The 23,983-nt window shown below is 37.4% G+C and overlaps 1 protein-coding gene across 1 annotated transcript in view; it reads right to left on the reverse strand.

Annotated features, from left to right (window-relative positions):
- BIRC6 (baculoviral IAP repeat containing 6) overlaps window positions 1-23,983 on the reverse strand; it is a gene marked incomplete at its 3' end in the record, with an annotated part of 161,345 nt that overhangs the window by 55,870 nt on the left and 81,492 nt on the right. The window contains exons 49-59 of the mRNA XM_009876696.1: window positions 23,193-23,393; window positions 22,309-22,588; window positions 20,252-20,508; window positions 18,948-19,056; window positions 18,238-18,459; window positions 13,733-14,513; window positions 12,666-12,809; window positions 10,600-10,729; window positions 7,281-7,412; window positions 4,432-4,599; window positions 2,304-2,477 (exon numbers count right to left, since the gene is read on the reverse strand). Of these exons, the coding sequence (XP_009874998.1) occupies window positions 2,304-2,477; window positions 4,432-4,599; window positions 7,281-7,412; window positions 10,600-10,729; window positions 12,666-12,809; window positions 13,733-14,513; window positions 18,238-18,459; window positions 18,948-19,056; window positions 20,252-20,508; window positions 22,309-22,588; window positions 23,193-23,393 (2,598 nt within the window). The remainder of the gene's footprint in view (window positions 1-2,303; window positions 2,478-4,431; window positions 4,600-7,280; window positions 7,413-10,599; window positions 10,730-12,665; window positions 12,810-13,732; window positions 14,514-18,237; window positions 18,460-18,947; window positions 19,057-20,251; window positions 20,509-22,308; window positions 22,589-23,192; window positions 23,394-23,983) is intronic.

Below are 23,983 nucleotides of genomic sequence, written 5' to 3' on the forward strand. Positions count from 1 at the left end.
AAGGATTTCTGCAAACAGGTTGGTCTCAGCAAGGGACCAGCTTCCATTACAGGTGGGCAGCATTCCACCACGCTAGGCTGAACATGATTTACAGTTCCATTGCTTGCGATGACACGAATTGATTAGACCACAAGAAAAGTTAGATTTCCTTCATAAGGAAAATTTCAAAGTAAAGATTCTAAAGGAAGACTCACCCCTCTGTTTTACACTGTTCTGCAGTGCAAAACGCTGTAAGCTTTCCCAAAGAAGGAAAACAAGAAAATAAACACACACAGATACTCATAATACACAGAAACAGCACTAAGGCCAAATGCTTCTCTGCAAAAGAGACTGGAAAAATATGTCATCAGTGAGTAAGGGTATAGGCAGAAATTTAATTATGAGTGCAAGTATAATGCTATGCCTTTCATATCTTAAACATTGTTGCAAGGAGTTACACTTAAGTAGGCCTCCCCAGTACTTGCTTTAGTTAAGCTTCTGATGACCCAATTTAAACCATTTCACTGTCATGAATATTCTGCAAGTTTTCAGTGAGGTCATGCACTTCAGCTGTGGAAAACTCCTGGTCTCAAAGGCACAGAAGCAGGCAGAAAAAAATACAAATAACTGACACTTTTCCTCAAGTACAGCACTAGCAAATTCAGCACTAGATAGACCATGTGAAGCTGTAAAATTTATCCAGAACAGGTGGTGCAAAAAATCCCAAAGTCTACTTCAAGTAGTAAGTAAGGAAATACTGATACATAAGAATGATTTCTATAGATATTAAAAACTAGTCATGAGAAAGCAGTAGCACTAACATTCACAGACATTGAGTGGTGATTGTGAGACGTGAATGTAACTAATATTTTGCTGTATAGCACCACAGATAAATAGATTTGTAATGACAACGTCAAATTTTCAAAATATTTCTCGCAAGTTTAACAAAAAAAAAGCGCCAGTAACTTAACAGAAGTTCAAAGAGGAACTTCATGTTTTCACATGCATCTCTACTACTAAACTGCACCTCCTCTGATGATTTTTTTCATTTTATTCAAATACAAAAATATTGATTGTAGGTTTAGAATTTAAATAAACAGCAAAACAAAGCAAAAATATTACTTGAAAGAGAAAGGCCTCTCAACACAGTGATTGATATGAGTCATGACATGGAGTCATGAGATACTTAGCTCAGACCAGACAGCAAGAAAATAGATCTTTTTTCCCCCAACTCTTCTTTCTTCTCTTTTCTTGAGATTGATCTGTCAAGTGAAGACTTTTTAAAAGAAGCCCCTGTCATATTAGCAAAATGATTAACTTAGGAATTTCATGCTGTGTCAGCAGGCTGGTGATCAACAGGTCACCTTTGCTGAATTCCAACGTCCCATTCCTTTTAAGTCCTTCCCCAAAGGAATAATATAAAAATATTTTAAAACAGATTCCTGGGATACAGTTCCTCCCTCCCCTTTCCCTAGCATGAGGACAGAGCCAGGCTCTTTTCAGTGATGTCCAATGACAGGACAAGGGGCAATGGCTACAAGCTGGAACACAGGAGGTTCCACAAAAATATTAGGAAAAACTTTTTCACTGTGAGAGTGACAGAGCACTGGCACAGGCTGCCCAGGGAGATTGTGGAGTCTCCTTCTCTAGAGACATTCAAAACCTGCCTGGACACCTTCCTGTGTGACCTGCTCTAGGTGATCCTGCTCTGGCAGGGGAACTGGACTAGATGATCTTTTGAGGTCCCTTCCAACCCTGAACATTCTGTGATTCTGTGAACAAGCAATTAGAAAAACATCAGCAAGAAACAGATCGTACTAGAAAAATTTAAAAATGTTCTTAATAGCTCGTTACAAGACCTGCTTAGATGGGCTTCAGAAAAATTCCCATATTCCAAGAAGCATTTAAGCATGCAAGTTGCCACAGAAATCAATTTCACCAGCTTCTATAACTCATGTGGTTTCAAACAGCTCCTGCACTACTTAATATGCCCTGGTTATCAGCACAAACACCACAGAGAACTAGTATATATGTCAAGAAATAAAACACAATGTATCTATACAATCATATCATATACAACATTACAATGAAGAAAGAAAAGTGAAACTAGAACAACCATACTGCGTCTTATAGATACAATCTAAAGACAAGCAATTAATTTGTTCTTTATCAGGAAGTTCAGTATTTGTCTTGTAGAGAATGGCTCAGCAATATCATTGAAGAAAACACAAAAAACTCCTCTTAACCAAGGAAGTAAAATTTGTTTCTGTCCAGAATAAAAGCATTTTAAAAAGGAAGATACCAAAAAAAGTAAAAACACTCACCCTTTTCTGTGTGAAGACGCTTAAATGAGTCTGTTTTCGATAAGCTTGGATCTGAGATGACTTTGGAACCAAGCTTAACTGTCAAATCTATTGAACGGTATCCTTGGGGGAGTTTACGGTCATACAGCAGGGTCAGAAGCTGGGCAAGTGTCATTTCAGCTGGTAATGGTTGGCCTAAACAACAATGTCATTGAGTCAGAGAAGAAAATTATAATTGGGTTACTTTAACATAAATGTCCAGGTGCTGTTCATTACTTGTACCACAGATGCCAAGTAGACTAAATATTATCTGGCTCCAAACCAAGGCCTTAATTTTACCATTTGTTCTCTTAGGAAAAGGGGCCCCATCAGTTTGGAACCAATCATCAGAGAACTATGCCAACACTGCCCTAAGGCAGTGAGCTCTGCGCTGAGAGCCCAGGCACTTGGCATATTTAACAAATGGCTAAGGCTGGAATTTGATGTATGTTTTGAGTGGGTACTGCCTCTCCTCTACTATTAGACCTCCCTCCCACATTGCCCTTCAGTTGTGGTGGCATAAAGGTGTGTGACCATGAGGTAAAAGAGCTGAAATGGAAAAAAGTAGAAAACAAAGAAACCTGCAATTCTTTTTCACTCCTGTTAGTCCCAAGCATAGCTCACCACTTGTGTAATGATTTTTTTTTTTCAGCTACAAAAAATGAATGGCACTGCCAGGAATATTTTTCTCAGCAGCAACACAGATTTAAAATGTACATGCAATATAGCCCAAATTGATGACCTGAATCAAGATTTTGGCCACTCTGTTGTTTATGAAGAATATGTTCTTCCCTGAAATTACAAGTTGCTCTCAAGACAGAATAATCTTTCCTGTTAACAAGTAGACTTACGCATCATGGGAAATGTTTTAGAGTTGGATCAAAAAATACACTTAGCATGCCCATTTCATCTTGACTGTACTTCACCAAGAAACGCAAGTTCCACGAAAGTCTTTAGAAGCAACCTGTTTCTTCAGTAGAATATGGTGTCTTAAGAAACAACAGTTCAAAATGTCTTGCCGTAGGTCAAGCAATAAGTTTTCTGTCCTTTTGTTCATCGCTGATTCTGCTTTCCATGACTTCTTTTTTTTCTAACAACTGGCTGTTGTGCAAGACACATGATCAACCAGGTCACAAATACAGAATGGTCTACGTTACCATTACCAGACAGTCAATCTTTACCAGCTGGAGGCTGAAAATAGGCACCAAGTTTTGATCTCCTCTCCAAAATGGCAACATTAACTGGATCAATCTTACATATTTTAATTCACATACGTGATTCTTCTAATAACGGCCAGAGAACAGCCTGAAAGCCAATACTTCTGTAGTAAGTTCCAAATTTAGATTTTTTATTGGGTGAAAATTACTTTGATCAGAAGTTTAACACTAAAGTCCATTAGCTGGTTCCTTAGTTTTACACTACAGAGGAGACAAGAAGCTCTTCTCCGTAATATTAAAGTGTTTCACCCACGTTCCTGTCCTTTATCCCTGATCCAACGTTAAGGATTCCAGTCACAGCAATTGCTCCCTGTAGGAGCGAAATCTCTCTGCACCAACTACAACATTGCCACCAGCTTTGTCCACACAGCTGATAAAACACGGGTACTTACCTGCTAAACATGAAACATGACTAACTTTTTCAGACACGCTGGTTTTGAAAATACAAGTATTATGGAATTCAAGAGTTTTCCTGAACTGGCAAATCAAGCTTCCAGAGAACAATGCAATGTGGCTGCCTGCTCAGAACATGAAATACAGGGCAAAAAAACCCAATTCAGTTCTGCCTTTCAGATGAAAAGAAATGTGAGTCACCTCACAAAACCAGACCCTTTTTATTTCTGAATGAAAGTAGAAATGTTTTTGAGATTTTGTTTGGGAACAAAGAACTAAACTTCAGGGAAGATGAGCATAATTGTTACTTTTGTCAAGCCACTGCAATGCTCTAATGCTCCACTTCCAGTGGAAAGCTGTCACCAACCCAGAAGAGCTCTACACTTTGAGATGTTCAGTAGAAAGATAAACATGTCCATTAGCGTTACATCTACTTTCTGATGACATATCAACCACTGCAAAAGAAATAATTTTCAAGTTTAAAAGGAGTCTAAAGTTACCTGGTAGAAGTTTATGGTATAGATGAAAGACTGGAACGCTAATGGTCTTGCTGGAAGATTCTCCTCCTGAGGAAGAGGTACCTACTTTATCTGCCATCACTCTTCCTCGTCTTGATGGTGGACGTGGAGGGGTGGATGAAACAGCTCTTTTTGACTGAGATTTCAAACCTAGTACAGAAGTAAAAAATTCAAAGTCATTCTAGTATTTAATAACTTCAGTTAGCCAAGATGCAATGTACTCAATACCTTCAATGATAGCAAAAAACCCCTTTTTACAGCACTGGCTAATTAAATATCAGAATAGCATTCATGTATAAAATATATTTGGATATAATCCTGGTACTTTTACAGTTATAAGGCAGCACATCCTCCTGAGTTCCAAACATAAACCAAACCATAAGCGTACTAGATTGTACATCTTGCTTATGAGGAAAGGCTGAAGGATCTGGGTCTCTTCACCTTGGAGAAGAGGAGGCTGAGAGGTGACCTCATAAATGTTTATAAATACGTCAAGGGGGAGTGTCAGGAGGATGGTGTCAGGCTCTTTTCAGTGATGTCCAATGACAGGACAAGAGGCAATGGCTACAAGCTGGAACATAGGAGGTTCCACAAAAATATTGGGAAAAGCTTTTTCATTGTGAGAGTGACAGAGCACTGGCCCAGGCTGCCCAGGGAGGGTGTGGAGTCTCCTTCTCTGGAGACATTCAAAACCCGTCTGGACGCGTTCCTGTGTGACCTGCTCTAGGTGACCCTGCTCTGGCAGGGCAGTTGGGCTAGGTGATCTTTCGAGGTCCCTTCCAACCCTGAACATTTTGTGATTCTCCATCATCCATGAAAAACACAAAAGCTATTCTGATTCTGTTCTTAACTCAGTTAAAAAGTCTGGGCCCTACCTTAAATGTTGTTTAGATTTTTTTTTTTCCAATTGAAAGCAAGAAAGGCAAAAATTTTTAGACTGACAGACATTTCAGCACAGACTACAGACAGCATTTGTCTGGCCTATGAAGCTGTAGTGCTGGCAGTACCACATGGGATGAAATGCATCTTTAAACATGCTTTTAAAGTTGCCTAGCTCAAAACCTTTAAAGTAAGCACTACAGGAAAATTAAAAGGCAGAATAGGTACATAAAAGCTTCTTGAGCTTATACAGCAAGACTGCTGTATTTTGGAACAGCTTAAATTGACTTAAGGTACAGTCAAATTATATTACTATCATGTACCCTTCTACACAGGTGACAGACCAGGTAAAAAATGCCAGCAAGTCAGGATACAAAGACACTCTTTAGCCAAGAGTAGCTGCAAAACTAACACCACACACACCGAAATGCTATAGTAGACTCTAGATTCAGTAGGAGCAGGTATAATATGCAACACACTCCTCAGCAATCTCGATATACTAAACTAGCTTGTCTCAGGAAGATCAGGCTCCAAATACCACCCTTACTCTCTGTTAATTTTACTAGTAGGGAATAAGTTAAATATTGGCTGCGTGAGGTTCTGAGGACAGTAAAAAAGCCCCCAGAATATACAAAAAGATCAAGACAAAGGAAGAAAAGATTTCACAAACAGGTAGTGAAAACAAGTGCAAATGAAATAAGTCTACATTTAAACTGATTTACCTAATGGGAAAAAACACAAACAAAAAGACAGAAAATCTTAAGTCTGCTTCTTTCTAAATAGGGACTGGGCTGCATCAGGCAGCACGATGAGAGATGCAACTGGGATGATACATGGCTGACTATGCTATGCTCTACCTTCAAACCTGGCATATTATTTTTCTTCTTCCTAAATTCCTTATTCATGTTTTAACCTCTCTCTTGAACCTATTAACATTTTAGATATTACCAAAACATGTTTACTGTTTAAGTGGCACCTACTGAAAATCCAGATAAAGATACTGTAACTAACATCAGCTGTGTTGTTTTAAATATATACCAAGATCCATGAAACTGCTGCCTTATTCAACACTTGGAGCTTAGCGTTATATCTACATCTAAAAACCTGAAATAAAAAGCTTAAGAAATATTGGTGTCAGAAGTCAAAAGAAATTAGCATCTCTTCTTCATGCTTCATGAAGTGTAAATGAAATTGAGATACCTCAATGAAGGCAGAAAGCCAGATAGGAGAAGAATAGTTTGAAGTTCGCTAATCCCTCTCTCATACACACCAGAATTTGAAATCAAAAGATTACTGATCTTCCCCCCCATCACCTGAACCGTAATCTCCTTGTATCACTGCAAAATTACCATGTTCAATCTATATCCTCCACAGCGGTTTTGGAGGAAAAGGGTTTACGTGAATGATTTCAGAAAGATTTGAACATCAGTTTTCAGAAAGTGAATGGTTTGGGAGAAGATCCTGTATTTGTGGTTTCCAATTGGATTAATACATTTTCATGCGCAGCAAACATTATGCAAAGTGTATGGATCCCTTTATTTACAAAGCGCATTGCGGGAATAGAAGGGATTAAACTCTGATGCACCAGCCACTGAAAAAAAGTAGAGGTAGTAATACCCATATCACAGTAATAGCACACAAGTACTAATATATTGCCATGTAATCCAAGCTTCAGGTGCATCTCTGCAAAATCTGTAAAATGCACTGGCAACAGCATCCACAACAGATCAGTGATACACATATTTAGGTACAAATCAGAGTATATAACCTGCAGCAGTTCTACCAGGAACTTGTCTTTGCTGCCTAAGAGTCAGTTATATTAACTGCGCACTACAATTTTTCTACACCATCGTTAGCAACAAAAAGAATTGTTGGCAGATATTTTCTCCCCAAGCCCCCACTTTTAGTATGGGAAATAATCAGTTTTTCAGAAGTGGAAGAAAAAGACATACCAGATGCAACAACAACGCTGTAATTGTCCTGAAACCCATTTTCGGCTTTGACTTTTTCTTTCTCTTCATAGTTCTTTTTTTCTTTATCTTCCTTCTGTTCATTAATTAGCTTAGCTGTAATACTGGGTGTATCTATACAGGGGGAAAAAGGAGAAGTTGCTGTTTGCTTAAGTGAACATTAGAACCGTTTTGGCTCAGTCATTAGTGTAGATCACAAATATCAGCAAATAACTATTAAATATTTTATAATTGGTGACAATGGATCATTTCACAACCTGTAAGGTACAACACTGGCACCAAAACTGTCAAATAATTATCTTACTGCTTTTGCGTAGTAACTTGTTTCCACATAAACACAGCAGCCTTAAGCTATAACCACATACTCAAGACCTAGAAGTACCATTCAGCCACCTACAGCTGTGGTGAGGAGCTAAACAAGATATGGTTTGACTACTTCAAAATATATTATGATTTGTGCCTGAAGGCATTGCTTATGTCAGTGTTAAGACAGTGGTGCAGAGCAAAAGAAGATAAGAGTGTGAAATGGCTGCTACTCAGGCCCCAACATTGACAGACAGACACACACACACACACATATATATATATATATATTTTGACAGACACACACACACTATACACACAAGCACACATATATATATATGTATGAGATTGGGCCTTACTACTTACCCTTATTACTACTACTACTACTGCTACTACTAGTACTATTAAACGTCAGAGTTATTCTAGTTTGGTCCCATGGACTGAATGCCTATTCATTGCTGAAGAATTTAAAGAATTATTAAATTATTAATTAAAGAATTCTTAAGGAAGCTTTAAGCAATGGTATTTTTGCTATTCAGATGGTACCCAGATTTGTTGTTCAATTTTTCTGACTAAGGTGAATGAAATACAAACCAACTGGCACTCATCCTACACAACCCTATCTGCAGCGATACTGTACATTTTCTTCCTGTTGTGAAGGGATGTGAGTAGCACATACAGCACTGATTTTAGACCTCTTCCCCTGCTTTTTGTTAAGGTTGGGAGAGAAGGTACGACATGAACATGCCCACTGTGATTTAGTTTTGCAGAAAGTACGACATCATCAGTTAAGGTAGTTAAGAAAACCCTTAATCTGTGGGACAGACTGACACAGGATCTTCATGACTTTCTGTTGTTGCCAGAGTAGCAGTCTTCTCTTCCCTTCTGCTCCCAGTTCATCCTTTCTCTCTCCTTCTCACCCCAAACACATAGTTTATGCCCCATATATTCAAGTCTTATTTACTCTGTCCTAACCATGGACACCATGGAATGATATACAAGCATCCTGAAGCTTTTAACGCATTCAGAGAAATCACATAAGATGAAGGGTGGAAATGTGAGAGAGCCTCAACTTTTTCAGAATTAATTCTTCCAATGTAAAATCAGAGCTAAACTGAGGAATAACAACTTTGTAGCAAAAAAACCAAAGTTATGACCTGCAAAGTCAGCATTTCATCAATTTCAATTATAAACATTATGGTATATCACATCACCACATTCCCCTCTATTAGCACTGCTTACTAAGTTGACTGCAACACACCACTATGGCAGCTACTCAGTACAGTTTATGTCACTGCTCAACAACTGATCCCTACCTCATATGCAGTAACTATCCCACCCATTACAGTAATTCTGATCATAAACTGCACATGAATCTAAAGACTTTAGTCACATTCTACACACAACTGTCTGGACAGTAAGTGAATATAGAGTTCTATCAGCACTAGTGAACTGTCCCCTGATAAATAAGTTTCAAGCATCGTTTTAGGAGTCACTGTTTTTTAACCAAAATCCCAAAGCACATCTTGTTCTGCCTACTATTCTGCCAAATACCATTACAGTACTTCCATCGCCTCTTGGGTAAAATATATTTCTTGCCCTAATAAATTTGTTGATAATTGAGATGTAAAGATTTTCAGTAGACATGCACATATTTCAGTTCTTCCTCTGAACTCTATGAAGATCTGCTTTAGAAATTAGAAGTTGACCTACACTAAGTTCCAAACAAATATATCTACATGTAAGAACATACATACCTCGTCAGACAAGTGTGCAGTTAGGTGCACACACCTCAGTGCACATTACAGCATAGCAAAATCATAATTGCTGTGATGATCTTTGACATTGCTATTACTGAGAACTATGTCTTAAGAGCAAAGAGGAAGTGCTGAGGGTTTTTTCCTCTTTTTTTTTTTAATTAAAATTATTTTAAATTAGACATCCTAAAACCTGATTTCTAATGTGACACGTCCTAACAGATTTTGCTCTATTTCTTACCTGAGGAGAATCAACTTGCATCTTGCCTGCTTTTACCTATAGAGCTCTGGTATGGACACAATACCTTTAGTACAAATTCTGCTCTTTACGTTTTAAAGAGAGATCACTAACTCTAACTTTTAACATACAGTTCTATTTTCTAAAGTATTAAAGAAACACTAAAGTTCAAGGTGGACTTCATTTTAAGATTAAGGCATCTACCATTCAGGTGTCAAAACTTATACCACGGTCTGTGGAGGCCAGGTTAATAAAGTTTCCCACTGCGTGTTTTATCTCTCCATATACAGTAAAGTTGTGTAACTGAAAGTACTGAACTTTAAAAACTAAACAAATTCATATCTTAATATTACACTCTCATGGTATATAATTTTAAAATTAATCCCTAAAAGTAAATTATGGTTTTCCATCTCCATTTAGTAAACAAATTCAAATGTTTACATAACAGGCAAATGTACATCCACAGAGATTAGATGGAACCTTTGTTAATTTCATAGCAACATGATCTCCACCTTGAGATATATTTTTTTTCAGTTCCAGCAGATTTAACTGACAGAACTTGGAAATATTTAAATGACTGGATAAACATAGGGCATCTTAGAAGACTGATATTTGCGGTATCATCTGTACATTCCTGCAAATTTCCAATGAGATTTTTCAGAACATATTAACACTAAGAAGCAAAGAAAAAACCCAAGGCAACCAACCAACCAAAAAACCCACAACCAAACAAAAAAGAATGAAATTGAAATCCTACCTTTCCCAACTCAGTTTTATAGAAGGAAAAAATAGTATTTGACCAGTAAAGAACAGTTTACATGGAACATGTAAAGCATGTGCAAAAGGTTACAACCTAACCCACCGTTTTGTATTTGGCAATTACTGATGAACACTGCAATTATGTATTCTAGACGTACTTGGTTTATGCAGGTTTTTTGGTTTGGGGTTTGGTGTTTTTTCAAACCTGTGTCTTAAAATAAAGCATAAACTACAGCAAACTTGCCTGACACACGATCAAGAACCTCTGCTAGAGTTGTTGAGACAGGCAAGTGAAGAGTACGAAATTTGTGTCCAGCTCCATACATTGGATGTTGAATTACATGACTAGTAGCGTTAATTCTACCTTTGTACAGCTGAAAGGAAAACAAAAGTCAACATTTAACATGACTTTAACATTCAGAAATATGTTAAAACACTAAGTTCTTATAAATTCACCTCAGCAAAACAAAACTAAATCTTTTGTGTGCTAAAAAAAGAAAAACCGACACAGCCTTCAACTTTGGAGGTATACATAAAGATGCTTCAAATTAGGACAAGTCTAACTTTTTAACTCAAAAAGAATTTACTTCAGAAGTCTAGAATACTTTTAGGATCATAAATAGTATGAGATCATATTTGTTGTAAAAAAACCAATTAATTTAAATAGCTGTATACAAGAGAAGAATTCAGTGTCTGAGACTTGCAGATATTTGTGAAACTAAGATTTAGCTCTGAAATTAAATTAGGAAAATCACAATATACTTAGAGTAGAGAAACATGTTGCTACTCTATTGCTCTGACTTGAGGATGAAGTTTATTCTAGACCTAGTATCTACTTTTTGCAGTTATGATAGATAACTAAGTTGCTACTAGTTAAAATATTTCAAATATTTTATCGTAATATATTTTAGCCTGAGCTCTGCTTGCATTTTATAGCATTTGCTTGGAGTAACTTTTTCAAGACCCTTCTGCAGTGATAGTGCCACTTATCCCATTTCTCCCATCATCACTGAGGGCCGGTTCGCTCAGTCAATTGAGCGTGACACTAGCAATGCCAAGGTCACGGGTTCGATTCCCGTTCAGTCCTCATGTGTTGCCGAGGTGGCGTCCCTGGCGACATGGAGACTGGATTAAAATGTTCTCTAAGGTCCCTTCCAGCCTAGGCCATTCTATGATCAGAAGTGCTTACCAATATTTACATGCAGGACTGATTTATGTTGTTCAGTATCATCAAAAAAATTTAATACTCAATGACAATCAGAACTTAGATGCTTAAGTACAGTTGTGGTTAAGAACTTATCAGATAAAAATGGGGATCCAGTCTTTGAAAGGTTATGTTGCTGGATATACTAGAAGCATATGCACATTCACATTATTTTTAAGGTTTCTCTTTGGATGTTAAAGGAATCATCTTAGAAGTGACAGACTGTTTCCTGGTGTTTTTCACAGAAGAAACTGAATTGACAACTTTGTTTCATGACACTTCTTTTTGCTTTTACTTATGTAGTAACATTCTATATATATCTGGTGTATGTAAAACAAATTATTAGAAAATTGATGTTACTTTCATATTACCAATAGCCATGGTACCAATGGCAGTCAGGTTAATATAAAACATTTAAATGTTTGTGCTAGAACTGTATTTGTTCCTTCTTTTGAATTTTATTCTGTCTGATCCAGTTCCCCTGCCATATATTTCATGTACTGCTTCTGAGACGTAGTAAGAAACCCAAGCAGAAAATACTTTCTCCTTGAATGGGAGTACCAGATCTTTTAACAATTTCTGTTTTTCCTATATTTCTAAATCCACAGCCTTTAGTTGAGAGCATAGCACTTGAGTCATTACTTTTAATTCTGGTGAAGCTTGTGGAAGTATAAAGGCATACATCTGCTTTATAAATTTTTAAAAATATTTTTAAGTATTTGCTACTCAGGAATTTATCTGTGGTGTTTTGGCTAATTCTGAAGGATCTCTGTCAGCTTTGAAACATCAAAACTTCGACTGCTCCTTAATGAAACAGATAATGAAGAACTGCTGGAAGGACTAGAACTTGTATTTGCTGCTAATGTGTAAGGATACCATTAAGAACACTTCCATAAGATAAATCGCAGTTGTCAATTCTTTCAGCAGCAGCTGGCTTTCTCTTACAGCAGTGCCTTACAATTCACCAACACATTCCTTACTGAAGTTCCAATGTGTACAATATAAAAAGCTGCCACCTGACATTTCAAAGTTCAATATACCCAGACTTATTTTTCTTTAAGCTCAATTTGTTCCATGTTCACCATACAGATATCAAAACTTCTTACTGGACACGGGGACTGGAGAAACAAAGTCACTTTCTCATCCTCTAGCATCAGCTGCAGAAAAAGCCTCCTAATGAATCCTGAAATATTTCCAGAGGTTGGGAGGTTCCCACGCTGAGGAGAGGACTGGAACAATTCACAGAGAACCTGGGAATGCCAAATGACATCAGATTTGAAATATTTCTGTATTTAGGTCTCAAAAATATACCTCTATGCAGCTTTAATAGGCAATACATAAGATCTACCTTCCAGTTATCATTCAATCCAGATCAAAAATGAGCACCACTAAAGAAAATACCACCAACAAATAAGAGTGGGGTTTTTTATAAAAGAAGTCCAAAACACTGACTATAGCATCAAAGCAATTGTAAATACACAGGCTACACAAAAGGATAGAAAAATATTTAGAAAAATAGCTTTCAAATTCATACGGCAAAATTTTTTCACTGCATAATGCAGTCTTAATGCCAACCATTAACAGAGAACTGTACTGAAACTTTTACTGAAGTCTACCTGCTCCCAGGGCATAGTCATTCTTAATGCTGAAAAATCTTTTTTTAAATTATACTTTTATTCGACTACGTCTGCGAGGTTTAACACATGTGAGGAAAGTAGCTGAATTGGCACTAGAATGACAAATGCAAAGTCATATTCCTCAACAGCCCATGCTTCCCTCGTCACAGATTGTGCAGGGTACATGGCTGCACAAGCAAATTCCTGAAGTTACTAATTTAAAAGATGTGTAGGAAGCTTGATAGTCAAATTCCATCTCATAAGAGTTTAGACTTATCCAATTAAATACAGTATTTTGGATTTTGCTTTAAAGTTTATTCTTTTACATCAAGAGGATTAAAAATCTGTACATAGGACTGGACAGCCACATCAAAACATTCTTATACTTTTCAAAGTCAGCGCAATGAGCTAACAATTTTAATTCTAAACTTTTTCAGCCAATGACAGCTTTCAAAAAGAAAAATTAAGTAAGCCAAAAAAAGTAAAAAGCTTTGAAAGTTGGCTGCAGTTATTAATAAAGAAATAAACCCATTTTTTTTTTGTTTTGTCTCTCTCACCTGTGCCATAAGTCTCTGGTTATTAGGATGGCAAGAGATGCACTGCAAGAAGAAAGCGACCGTGGCATTTTCAATTGCTGTCCGCTGCTGAGTGGTCAAGCCTGTTGTTACAGTTGAAGAAAGCAAGCTAGATCTTGCACTGGTCTGTTGTGCCGTCGCATTGTGTCCTCCAGAAGTAGCACCAGAATGGCACAACAGAAATAAAAGTGCTGTCCACAAAGGATTGACTTCAGAGCCACCCAACCAGTCCTTCATCATGTGGCTGTTGCCAACTTCTGTCAAAAACCTGAGAACAGGAGCAACTAGGTCTGCCGTGATCGGCATTTTATTAAAGTGCTGTGGAACGTGATGCCTCCTGAGCCTGTCCTGGGTGATATCCATTGATTGTGCAGTGCAGTCAGAGCTAGAAGTATGGTTAAAGCAAAAACTAGCAAGACTTCTTACAAGCAGTGAAGGCAAACCTGAGTCCAGTAATTGCTTGATAGCTTCAGGAGACTGAGAGGAGGCAGCAAGAGTAGCCAGGTGAGACTCTGTTAGTGCAAGAGGGGCTTGTGCGTTTTTAGAGTCATCCGTTAAAGATGAACTAAGGTCCTGCTTTTTGCTGTCATCAGTCATGGACAGTCTGTGCTGACACTGCACCGGAGGGGGAGTGATACCCATCCATCCCATGAGTAAGGAAAAATAATTTGGGTGGATGTGGCACATGGAGCAAAGCAAACTGTCAACAGCTTTCTTCAAAACCATGTTGCAAGGAAGAGACATGGACCAGTTAAACAACGACCTGTAGAAGACAGAAAATCATGTCAACACATAGTGTGCCGCTCATATTCCCTTTTCTTCATTGGTTCATGACACATCTTTCCACATTTACAATTAACTGTTGCAGAAGCTGGTGTAAAACACACTGGCTGAGCCTGCAAGTCTCTTTTGGATCACAGTATCAGCTGGACATTCACTACCCAAAGGCATTCTTCAACTGTATGTTTATATTTCTTTAATCCTAATGTATTTAAATTAGATATAAGTTGACTTTTCTGGCAGGCTGCACAACGAAAGACGGGACTTGACAGTTGTCACATAATTTACGCATTTTTGAGCCAACAGCAACCTCTTCCCGCTTTCAACTCTCCAAGCCACAGCTACTAGGATCACACACATGCACACACACGCACTCATTTATATAAAAGTTTCTTAATCTTTTGTAAGAACTTGAAGTATTTTAACACATTTCAAAAAATTTTTAAAATGTGCTTCATTAGAGTTCTACATAAACATGTTGCAAAAAACCAAAATCAGCGGCAGTTGTGTTGGTTGAATATTGTTACTCTCGCTGTCCTTACTCAACCTGAACATAGGACACAACTTAACAACATAATTATTCCTCAGAGATACTGAAATCTCACCTACCTTTGAACTCACTTCCATCCAAATATTTATCTGCCTGAATGCTAACTAGGGCACGTGAATGCAAAAACTAATTTAGCTCCTAACAGACTTGTTCAGAGTAGGTGAAACATTTTTTGAAGTAAAGCCCAGTTTTCTGAACTGCATTCACAGTACCATAACACCATATGTAAGTTACATTATCTTAACCTTTACATACAGAGGTGGATGCACACTTCATGTCACTTCAGTGTTCAGATTTTAAATAAGTTTGGATGTATCATCATATATCACATTCTGAACTGAGGACAAGGACTGTTTTTCACTCTGCTGGATAGTCTTTGTTTAGTCTAAGGGACTTCAAGAGTCTAGATCAGAACATGGGTCTAATCATCATCATCATCATCATGGCTAGGCTTCGCGAACAAAGATATGGGAAGGGCTCCACCCACACTTGCTACAAGTGCGCTGATGGCTGAAAAGGCCAATGTGGGATAGGCAAGTCCAGTTGCAAAAGGCACAGCGGAAAGTCTCCTTAGGTGGTATTGGTGAGGCACAGTTCTTTCTGCATTTTCTTTTCTCCTCAAGGCTAATTCTACGTGCATTCTCAAAGGAGGCAGCAGAGTTATGGATGGTGTGTCTCCACGTCTCCCGACTGGAGGCCAGAGTGGACCACTGACGGTAGTCAATATGGCCACAACTGAGGCATTGTTTCAGGGAGTCCTTGTGTCTCCTCCTTGGGGCTCCTCTGTTGTGGCAGCCGGTGGCAAGTTCACCACAGAGCACAACCTTAGGGAGGCGGTGATCCTCCATCCTGGAGACGTGCCCTGCCCAGCGCAGCTGCGTCCTCAGCAGCGTGGCCTCAGTACTGGTGACCCCTGCCCGTTCAAGGACAGTAACATCGGTCACGTAGTCAGTCCAGTGGGTGTTTAGGGTTGTATGGAGGCAGCGCTGATGGAAGCGTTCGAGGAGTTGCAGGTGGTGGCGGTAGATGACCCATGATTCAGACCCATAGAGAAGAGCAGACAGTACAATGGCTCTGTAGACACTAATCTTTGCACTTTTCTTCAGGTGTTTATTGCACCAGACTCTTTTATGGAGTTTTCCAAAAGCTCTGTATGCCTTTGCTAACCTGTTGTCTATCTTACCTTTGTCAATCTTACCAGGGGTCTAATAAAAAACTAGCTTAATCACCAGAACAGCTGATAAAAAAACCTCTCCAAGAGAAAAACATTAAAAAGCCACCTTGGTGACCAAATGACCCACAACTTGGGGAAGACAGTCACCATTTCACAAAGTCCGCATACAGTAAAGGTACGCTTAAATTCTTTTCCAACTATACATTCACACAGTCCTTCTGCCAAAATTTTTTGGCTAAGTCCATGCTCTATCAAAAATATAATTCTTTTCCAACTAGATATTAAAAAATAACTAAGGAATAAATTAGTATCCATTGGCCAAAGCAAAAATATTGAAATGGAAAAAGAGGATGATGGGAAAATATATCCAAGAAAAAAAAGAAATATCACATGAAGGAGAAATTTGGAGTTATAGCTAGAATTAATGAAAATATTTCAAAAGTTAAAATACAAAAGAGGATGAAGAATACTAGTTGGTTTTAGAAGAATTATTTATCCATATAAGTCTGAAAACAATTTTTCTATATTTATAAGAAATGTACATTATAATTTGCTCCAGATGTTGGCTGATATGAATAATAGTTTTATTTGGCAGGAGATAAAGGAATAGGGCTATATTGTAACATGCGTACTTGAACTAGGTACAGCAGTTTTATTAGTATTCCTTCATTTTGCCTTATGATGAAGACAACATTCTCTCTTCCAAAAGACATGAATTCAGGTGTGAGACCCACTTGTACATTAGTATAAATCTAAATGGGCTATCCATTTCAGCAAGTCTATTTTTATTTGAATACTTCCATTTCAACAGATAAAATTGTTAAAATACATTTCTGTTAAAATGTATTACTGAAAGGACTAATTGATCTGCAATTTAAAAGCCTTAAATTGATCTCCAAAATGAACAAGCTCATTTTGAATTAACAACTATTTACATTACAGTATCCCTAAAGTGTCTTTGGAAAGCTTGTGGCCATGCATCTAAAGAACATCAAGTTGCACATATACATGGGCTCCACATGCTTGCATCAATAACCATAATGTGTATATTTTCTATGTTTGAATGTTTGACTGTGCCTAAAGGAAGCTGCAAGATAGTAAAAAAATATGAACGTTTCCCAGAGGCGAAAGAAAAAATTGTGTGCTATCAAAGTCCTGTTCACTAACTGAAATTGTATTCAGCGGCACAGTTGAAGATGCTTTACCAGATACAGCAATTTAGGAGCCATATTTTTATAATTCACATGAAACAAAGCCACATGGCTTCTCTTTTTTGTTTAGTTTAAACAGAAGAGATGGTTAAGCAACATAAGTTCAGACTACTAGCTCATATATTTTAAATATGGAGTTACCAAAAGTATACTGGTGTTTAGGGTGAACTTTTCTTCAGAGTCCAGTATCATCCAGGAAATTCATGGTTCCAAGATTCACTCAAAATTTTGTGCTTTGTTTCTTTCAAATCAGACCAGCCAGAACAAAAATGGGGACTCCAAAAAAAACAATCCCCCCCCCCTCGTAGTTCTCAGCTGTCGTTATAGATACAGGATAATATGAGTTATACAATAACACTTACATAATGGGATACTAATGAAGCTTGTGATTTATAGGTACTGTGAAAATTTCTGCATTCAATTTCACCATGAACAGCCCAGTTATCCCTTAAAATAACCACAAACCAAAACATGCAGCAGTTTACTTTTCACATATGTGCATGTATATACGTGAATTTGCCATTTTGTTTCAGATTTTTGGTTTTAACAATAAATGAACATATGTAAACATATATACTTGGAATTTGTGAAGTGCAGTTTTGTGGTTAGAACTACAAAACTACTATCTTTAAGTATTCACTCTGTCAATTAGCTTCAGAGGTGACAATTTCCACTACTACTTCACAATAAGTGTACCTTGAGTCATTCCCTTTCAGTGAACAAAATAAGTCTGTTATTAAAAGTATGTGGTGCAAAACTCTGGTTTACTTACTCAAAGAGCTCTCTGTCCAGCAACGCTGGTAGATCATATTCAACAAGCATTTCGTAACTATGCCACAAAATTGCTGCTACGCAATGCAAATGGGAAGGAGATGGCATCAGAAGACCGTACTCTCTGGTTGAGCTATTGGGACAAATGTAGCTGACCCGGCCACTTTTTTTCATGGCTGCAACTCTTGCGGAATCGCTGACCCATTTCAGCAACGCTTGAATTCTGGAAGGCAAGATGATGTAGTACATTATAAAGGGTCAAAGAAAGACTCAGAAACAAATTAGCTTGCTGTCTCTTTGTAATCTGATTTATATACTTATCTCTTTCTCTGAAGCAAAGCTCAAGAGTGAGCTCTGTTTGCTCAAGACTTAGATAACTAACAGGGAAAAAGTACAATACTTATCATTTTGAGCAGCCAAATGTAATTTTTCTTTCTACAGGGAAAGAAAACATAGCAGGTACCCAAGTTCTGAGTATTTGTGAGTAAAGTCAGTTGAACCACACAAGTTTTATCGCCTTTGTAAGAGCAAAAAAGGAGGACAGCATCCTCTGCAAAGGATATAGGGAGCTAGGACTGAAAGCTGGAAAGCTTCTTTAGATTTCTGCACTTTCACACTATCTCGTAACAACCAGATTTCAAGAAGTCTGGTTTTGTACAGTAATATCATGCCACTATTTAGCACCTCCACATGACATCCAAATAACATTACCTATCTTTTGTTCCAGGGTCTTGAGTTGTTCCAAGCTGATAAAGAATGTCTATTGTGGAGTCAGAAGAGAGACCATTTAATCTTCCAAACAGTAAAGGGCTATTCAGATCTTGTCGCATTCAAAAAAAAAAAAAAAAGAAAAAAAAGGGGAAGGGAAATAATAGAAGTACTTACATATGTATTTTTTAAAAGTGCTAATTAAATTATTACAGAATTGCAATATAAACATTGAGTTGAGTTTTTCCATTAACATAAGGATGCAATTATTATACACACTGCTATCTGGAAACTGTGCGTTTTATATGTTCAATGCAATGTTCAGCCTCACTACAAAAGGAAAAAAATCATCACAACATTCGTAAGGTGTGGGACTTGAAGGTTTAACTAGTAGGATTTTCTTCAACATGTTCTAAAAACTCATGACTAATTCCAAGAGAGCTGTCAAATCTCATCCTTCACAGAAACAAAATATTTATTACAAAATGGAAGCTTGCTTAACTCCACTTTCCATCAATGGGACTAAAGCTGAGAATTTCCTCAGATTATTTCCTATTCATCTTCTCCTCACTGTGCTCACCTTCTGTCCTATAGGAAACTACTCTCTTACCTAACAGCATTCCAACAAAAGACAGTAGGCTACATCAAAACATTAACTCATGCCAAAACAAGTCATGGAAATAGTTTTTAAAACAGTGTTTTCTGTTAGGATCAGCAACCTCAAAACAGGAAAAATACTAATTCAGTTTTATTTAAAGGCCACAGAGCAAATGTTATGGAACCATAATTACAAAACTCCAGCAGAGTAACTCCAGAAGAGTTACTGCAATATTTTGCTGTGGGGCACAGATTAGCGGTTCAAATGTCTTGATTATATACCTCTATCTGTTAATATTTTCAATGCTCAGTGCTATTCAGAATTTATACTGTCCTACAGACTATTACAGCCCAAATATTGCATAGTTATTCTCCTTAACACTACTTATCAATTCCCTTTATTTTGAAACATCTAGCCATAGTATCCATAGTAAGACAAACCACATATTGCATGCCCCATTTTCCTGTCTTCAGAACATTTACCTAATTATCTATTCTACTACAAAATCAAAACAACTCTGGTTGCACCACTTGTGCTGTAGAATTACCCACATACAAAGATTATGATTCTTAGAAGCCTAACAAAGCACAATGGCAAGTTCTAGCAACCCAAACTCAGAGTCAGAAAGTAACATTCTAATACACTATATTTGTACATTTGTACAAGCAATGTTGCTAAGGAACAAATGAAAACAAAAAAGTGTGCTCACCTGCAGGATCGCTTCCTGATGCAGAGCAGTTTCTCAGAAGAATGTCAATCAATTTTAGGCCTATTCTGGTGGACTGAAGCCCAATTTTAACAAGCACAGCCTCAATGTTTGGAGAGTGCATACCACAGTACGGAGACATTAGTAAAGCAGCACATGTCTGCAACAGATTAGCAGTGGGTGCTGCAGCACTAGCCATCATTCCTTCCAAATCACTTATGTGAGTGAGGCAGTGGTGTAATAATCTTAACCATCCAATACTGAAAAGGAAAAACCAAAAATGAGCTAATGTATCATTTTCTTATTATTTTTTTTGTCATCTATAACGCAACCACCTGTATTAGATTCTAGGGCAAGTACTGCCCAAAACTGCTGTGACAGAAAAGCAAATTAAGATTACTGGATTTGAGACCACAATGCAATACACATCAGCAATGCTGTTGTAATCATTGGTTGAAGGTTGCAAGAAAGGCACAAAGGCGTAGGGATTCTATATATCATACATATCTACAATAAGTTACCGCGAACCTGATTTAAAAGGCACACAGAAAGTACGGAAATAAAAAATGTAGTAGTCATTGCATTTACTCATGTCTCTTTCATTCTTTAACAGTATCATTCAGCATTCCTTTTAGCAACAAATCATGAAAAGTAAACCTACTGTAATGGAATCAATTTGGAAACACATTGCAGTATATTTTTATAAATGAAGTCTAGCATTATAAATGAGATGGCATAGTAGCATATGAAATAAACAGCATCATTTCACTGACAACTTCTTCTAAACCAACAGGTTAACACTTGTTATCACAGCTAAACTTATCTCCCATAGTTCCAAAAAAGAGGCAAATTTGCATACAGATCTTAAATGAAGTTTACAATTTTATTTTAGGAATAATTTACTCCTAAATATTTATCATTTTAGAAATAGCAAGTTCTCTGTTATTTCTAAAATAAAGTTATATCCAAGTTTGTTGACTACATCTATTATATTACTACCATTACTTTATCGAGATACTTATAAAACTAAGATGAAAGCCACAATAAAACATTCTGAGACATGAAGAATGTACACTCACCTACCTTAGATACTGTCTATTTTTATGTGACTTTAAGATGACCTTTTCTAAGTACAAATACGGCAACAGTACAAATTGGCTATGAAAATTTGCTTCACCATTATTCAAGATCAAAGACCAGTCTCAGTTACACAGCTTTCATCAAATATACACTGGACAGTATTCACGTTCTCTAAATTCACCTACTCTCTCAATTTTTTTCCCAGCAGAAGAAGATAGGTTTTTAAAACTTTCCCACATTCTCTTTTCAAATTTATAAAAATTGCGGCTAAAACCTGAAGCATTTCAAATCAGTGAATTTTATAATTCACTAAGCTAAATTTCATAACCAGGAAATCTCAAGAATTCACCCATTAACTTCAAAGCTGGAAAACTTTAACACTTAGCTTTTTTAAATCCCTAAGGATTTATTTATTTTTATTTTAAAAATGAGTAAAAAACTCAAGATGTCACCTAACCAAATAAAAGTTTTTAAAATTTTGCTGATGTGCCAGAATCATAACAACATTCAGTTCCCATTTCTCAAATGTCTGCAAACAGCAATATTAGATACGACTTCCACAAAACATCCCATTGTTCTGTTTCTATTCCTGATCCAATACTTATGTAACTCCGTTGACTTCAGTAGGGATAAGAAATACGTTGCTACTTCAGTATTTTTGACAACTGTCTACCCATTAAAAACATAGAATGCAACTCTTAAATGCTTTCCTGTGCTTTGTGTTCTTTCACCATCGCAGAGATGAAACATCCCCTATCACATAAGCAGATGAAGGAAGTGCTGCTCATATTTGCCTTCTGTAATGTTTTCTAAGATATTTGAAACTGATTCCTAGGTGTTAAAATTCAACTGCAAAAACAAGTATCCCTGAATACAGTTTGCTTCTGAAAGATCTGAATCAGAGCCCAAAATATCATTAAAAAACCTCAGACCATGAATTAGCACAAACATGCCTCTGTCCGTTGATACGAGAATCTCACCTTGTTTTAGAGACCTGATCCTCAGAGGGAAGGAATGGATTATTCACGGTTGCAGACGAGGTGTTGCCGAAGGCCGTGAGGCCTAACAGTTTGATCTGAGAGAGACCCAGTGTGCTGGCATCCCTGGGACGATGGAGCCGAAGGCAGACAGCCGAGGCAACTTCCGCTTTTACCAGCTGTATTTTTATATAGGTGAGACCGCTCGTGATAACAGGAGTTGACAAAGGTAACATATTGACACCATCTGCGCTTATTTCAACAGATACTGATGATGGGCAAGCTACAGAGTAAGATAAGAAGGTTTAACGCTATTTAAAAATCCGCACTGCTTTGCATTTTAAGTGTTAAACATGTATTCCTAGGAACAAGAATACTGAAAGGACAGTAGGTATACACTACTCCAGAACTGTGACTGGAGTATATGCCCTGTGTGATGGTATATGTTAAATTGCATAAGCTTCTTGGTACGTGCTGTATTCAGTTTAATTTCAAAGACTTTAGATAAAGAAAATCATGTAAATGCCACATTTCCCTAGCATGGCTACAACAATAAGATCTGAAAATCTTACACGTTATTCTAAGTACCATACGAAACTATTTTGCCTGAAGATCCCTGAACAATATTGCATTCTCACTAGGGAAAGTTTTGTTAGGTTTGGCAAGGTTTTTCGGCATATTTCACATTAATGCCACAAGACATGCAATAAGTTAGAAGAAATCAAGCAGAGGCAGGGCCTTCCATTCTCAATGAAAGCAGAAATTAGCAAGCTTTTCAGCTTATTTTACAGGCATTCTTCCAACAATCTGATTGTACTCCCCATACTATTTCTAAATCCTACCCTTCACATTTTCAAACTGGTGTCAACGTCAGTGAATCTACTTACTTGCTAGAGAGGCCAGGTGAGGCTGGATGTGGATCTCCTTGAGCAGCACAGCTGCGGGAAGGTGAATTGTGAGGTCGCACCAAGCTTCCTCGGGTAAAAATATGTACGACCACGCAGCAGACCGAGCTCGTCTGTGGGGAGGAGTAGCCTGCAGCAGCACTTCAGCAGGCTGGGCAGTGGGACTACTTGACGTGATAGAACCTTTAAAACCAGAACCATTAAGATTGATTGTTAAAGTTTTTAAATAAAAATCTAGATTAATTTACAACCTGAACTGTGGAAAACACCTGCCCCCCATCTCACCTCTTTTGGTTTATTAATAACATTCCATGTGTAATAATGACAACTGCCGACGTATTTTTCTTTTAGTCGTAGACTGTTTTACATAGTCTGTTTACATATCCAGAAGCATATGCATGTGCTTGAAAATTTGCCAGGGAACACATGCTACCAAAACCCTAACAAGAGTTCAGTACAAAAACAAACCGAACACAAAAGTGCAGGTTGAACAGCGTACTTACAACTTGAACTCAGTTAAATCATAGCTAATATAATGAAGGTTTTAGAGGTGTAAATATTACAATGATAACATAAATGACTTTATAATCAAACTCTGCAAACCTTTTTCTTTAAAAAGGCTTGATTCGTATGAAAAATCTTTTTGAAAAAAGACACCAGAATGAAAGAAAACTGATCACATCAGGTGCTTATTTTTCTAATCTTAGCATAAATATAAGAATCAAGTAGGAAGATCTATGTCTTCTTTAGCAAATACTATGACACGAGTAGAT

This window comes from Apaloderma vittatum, unplaced genomic scaffold (assembly GCF_000703405.1).
Source record: "Apaloderma vittatum isolate BGI_N311 unplaced genomic scaffold, ASM70340v1 scaffold6859, whole genome shotgun sequence".
In the NCBI taxonomy this organism is placed as follows: Eukaryota; Metazoa; Chordata; class Aves; order Trogoniformes; family Trogonidae; genus Apaloderma; species Apaloderma vittatum.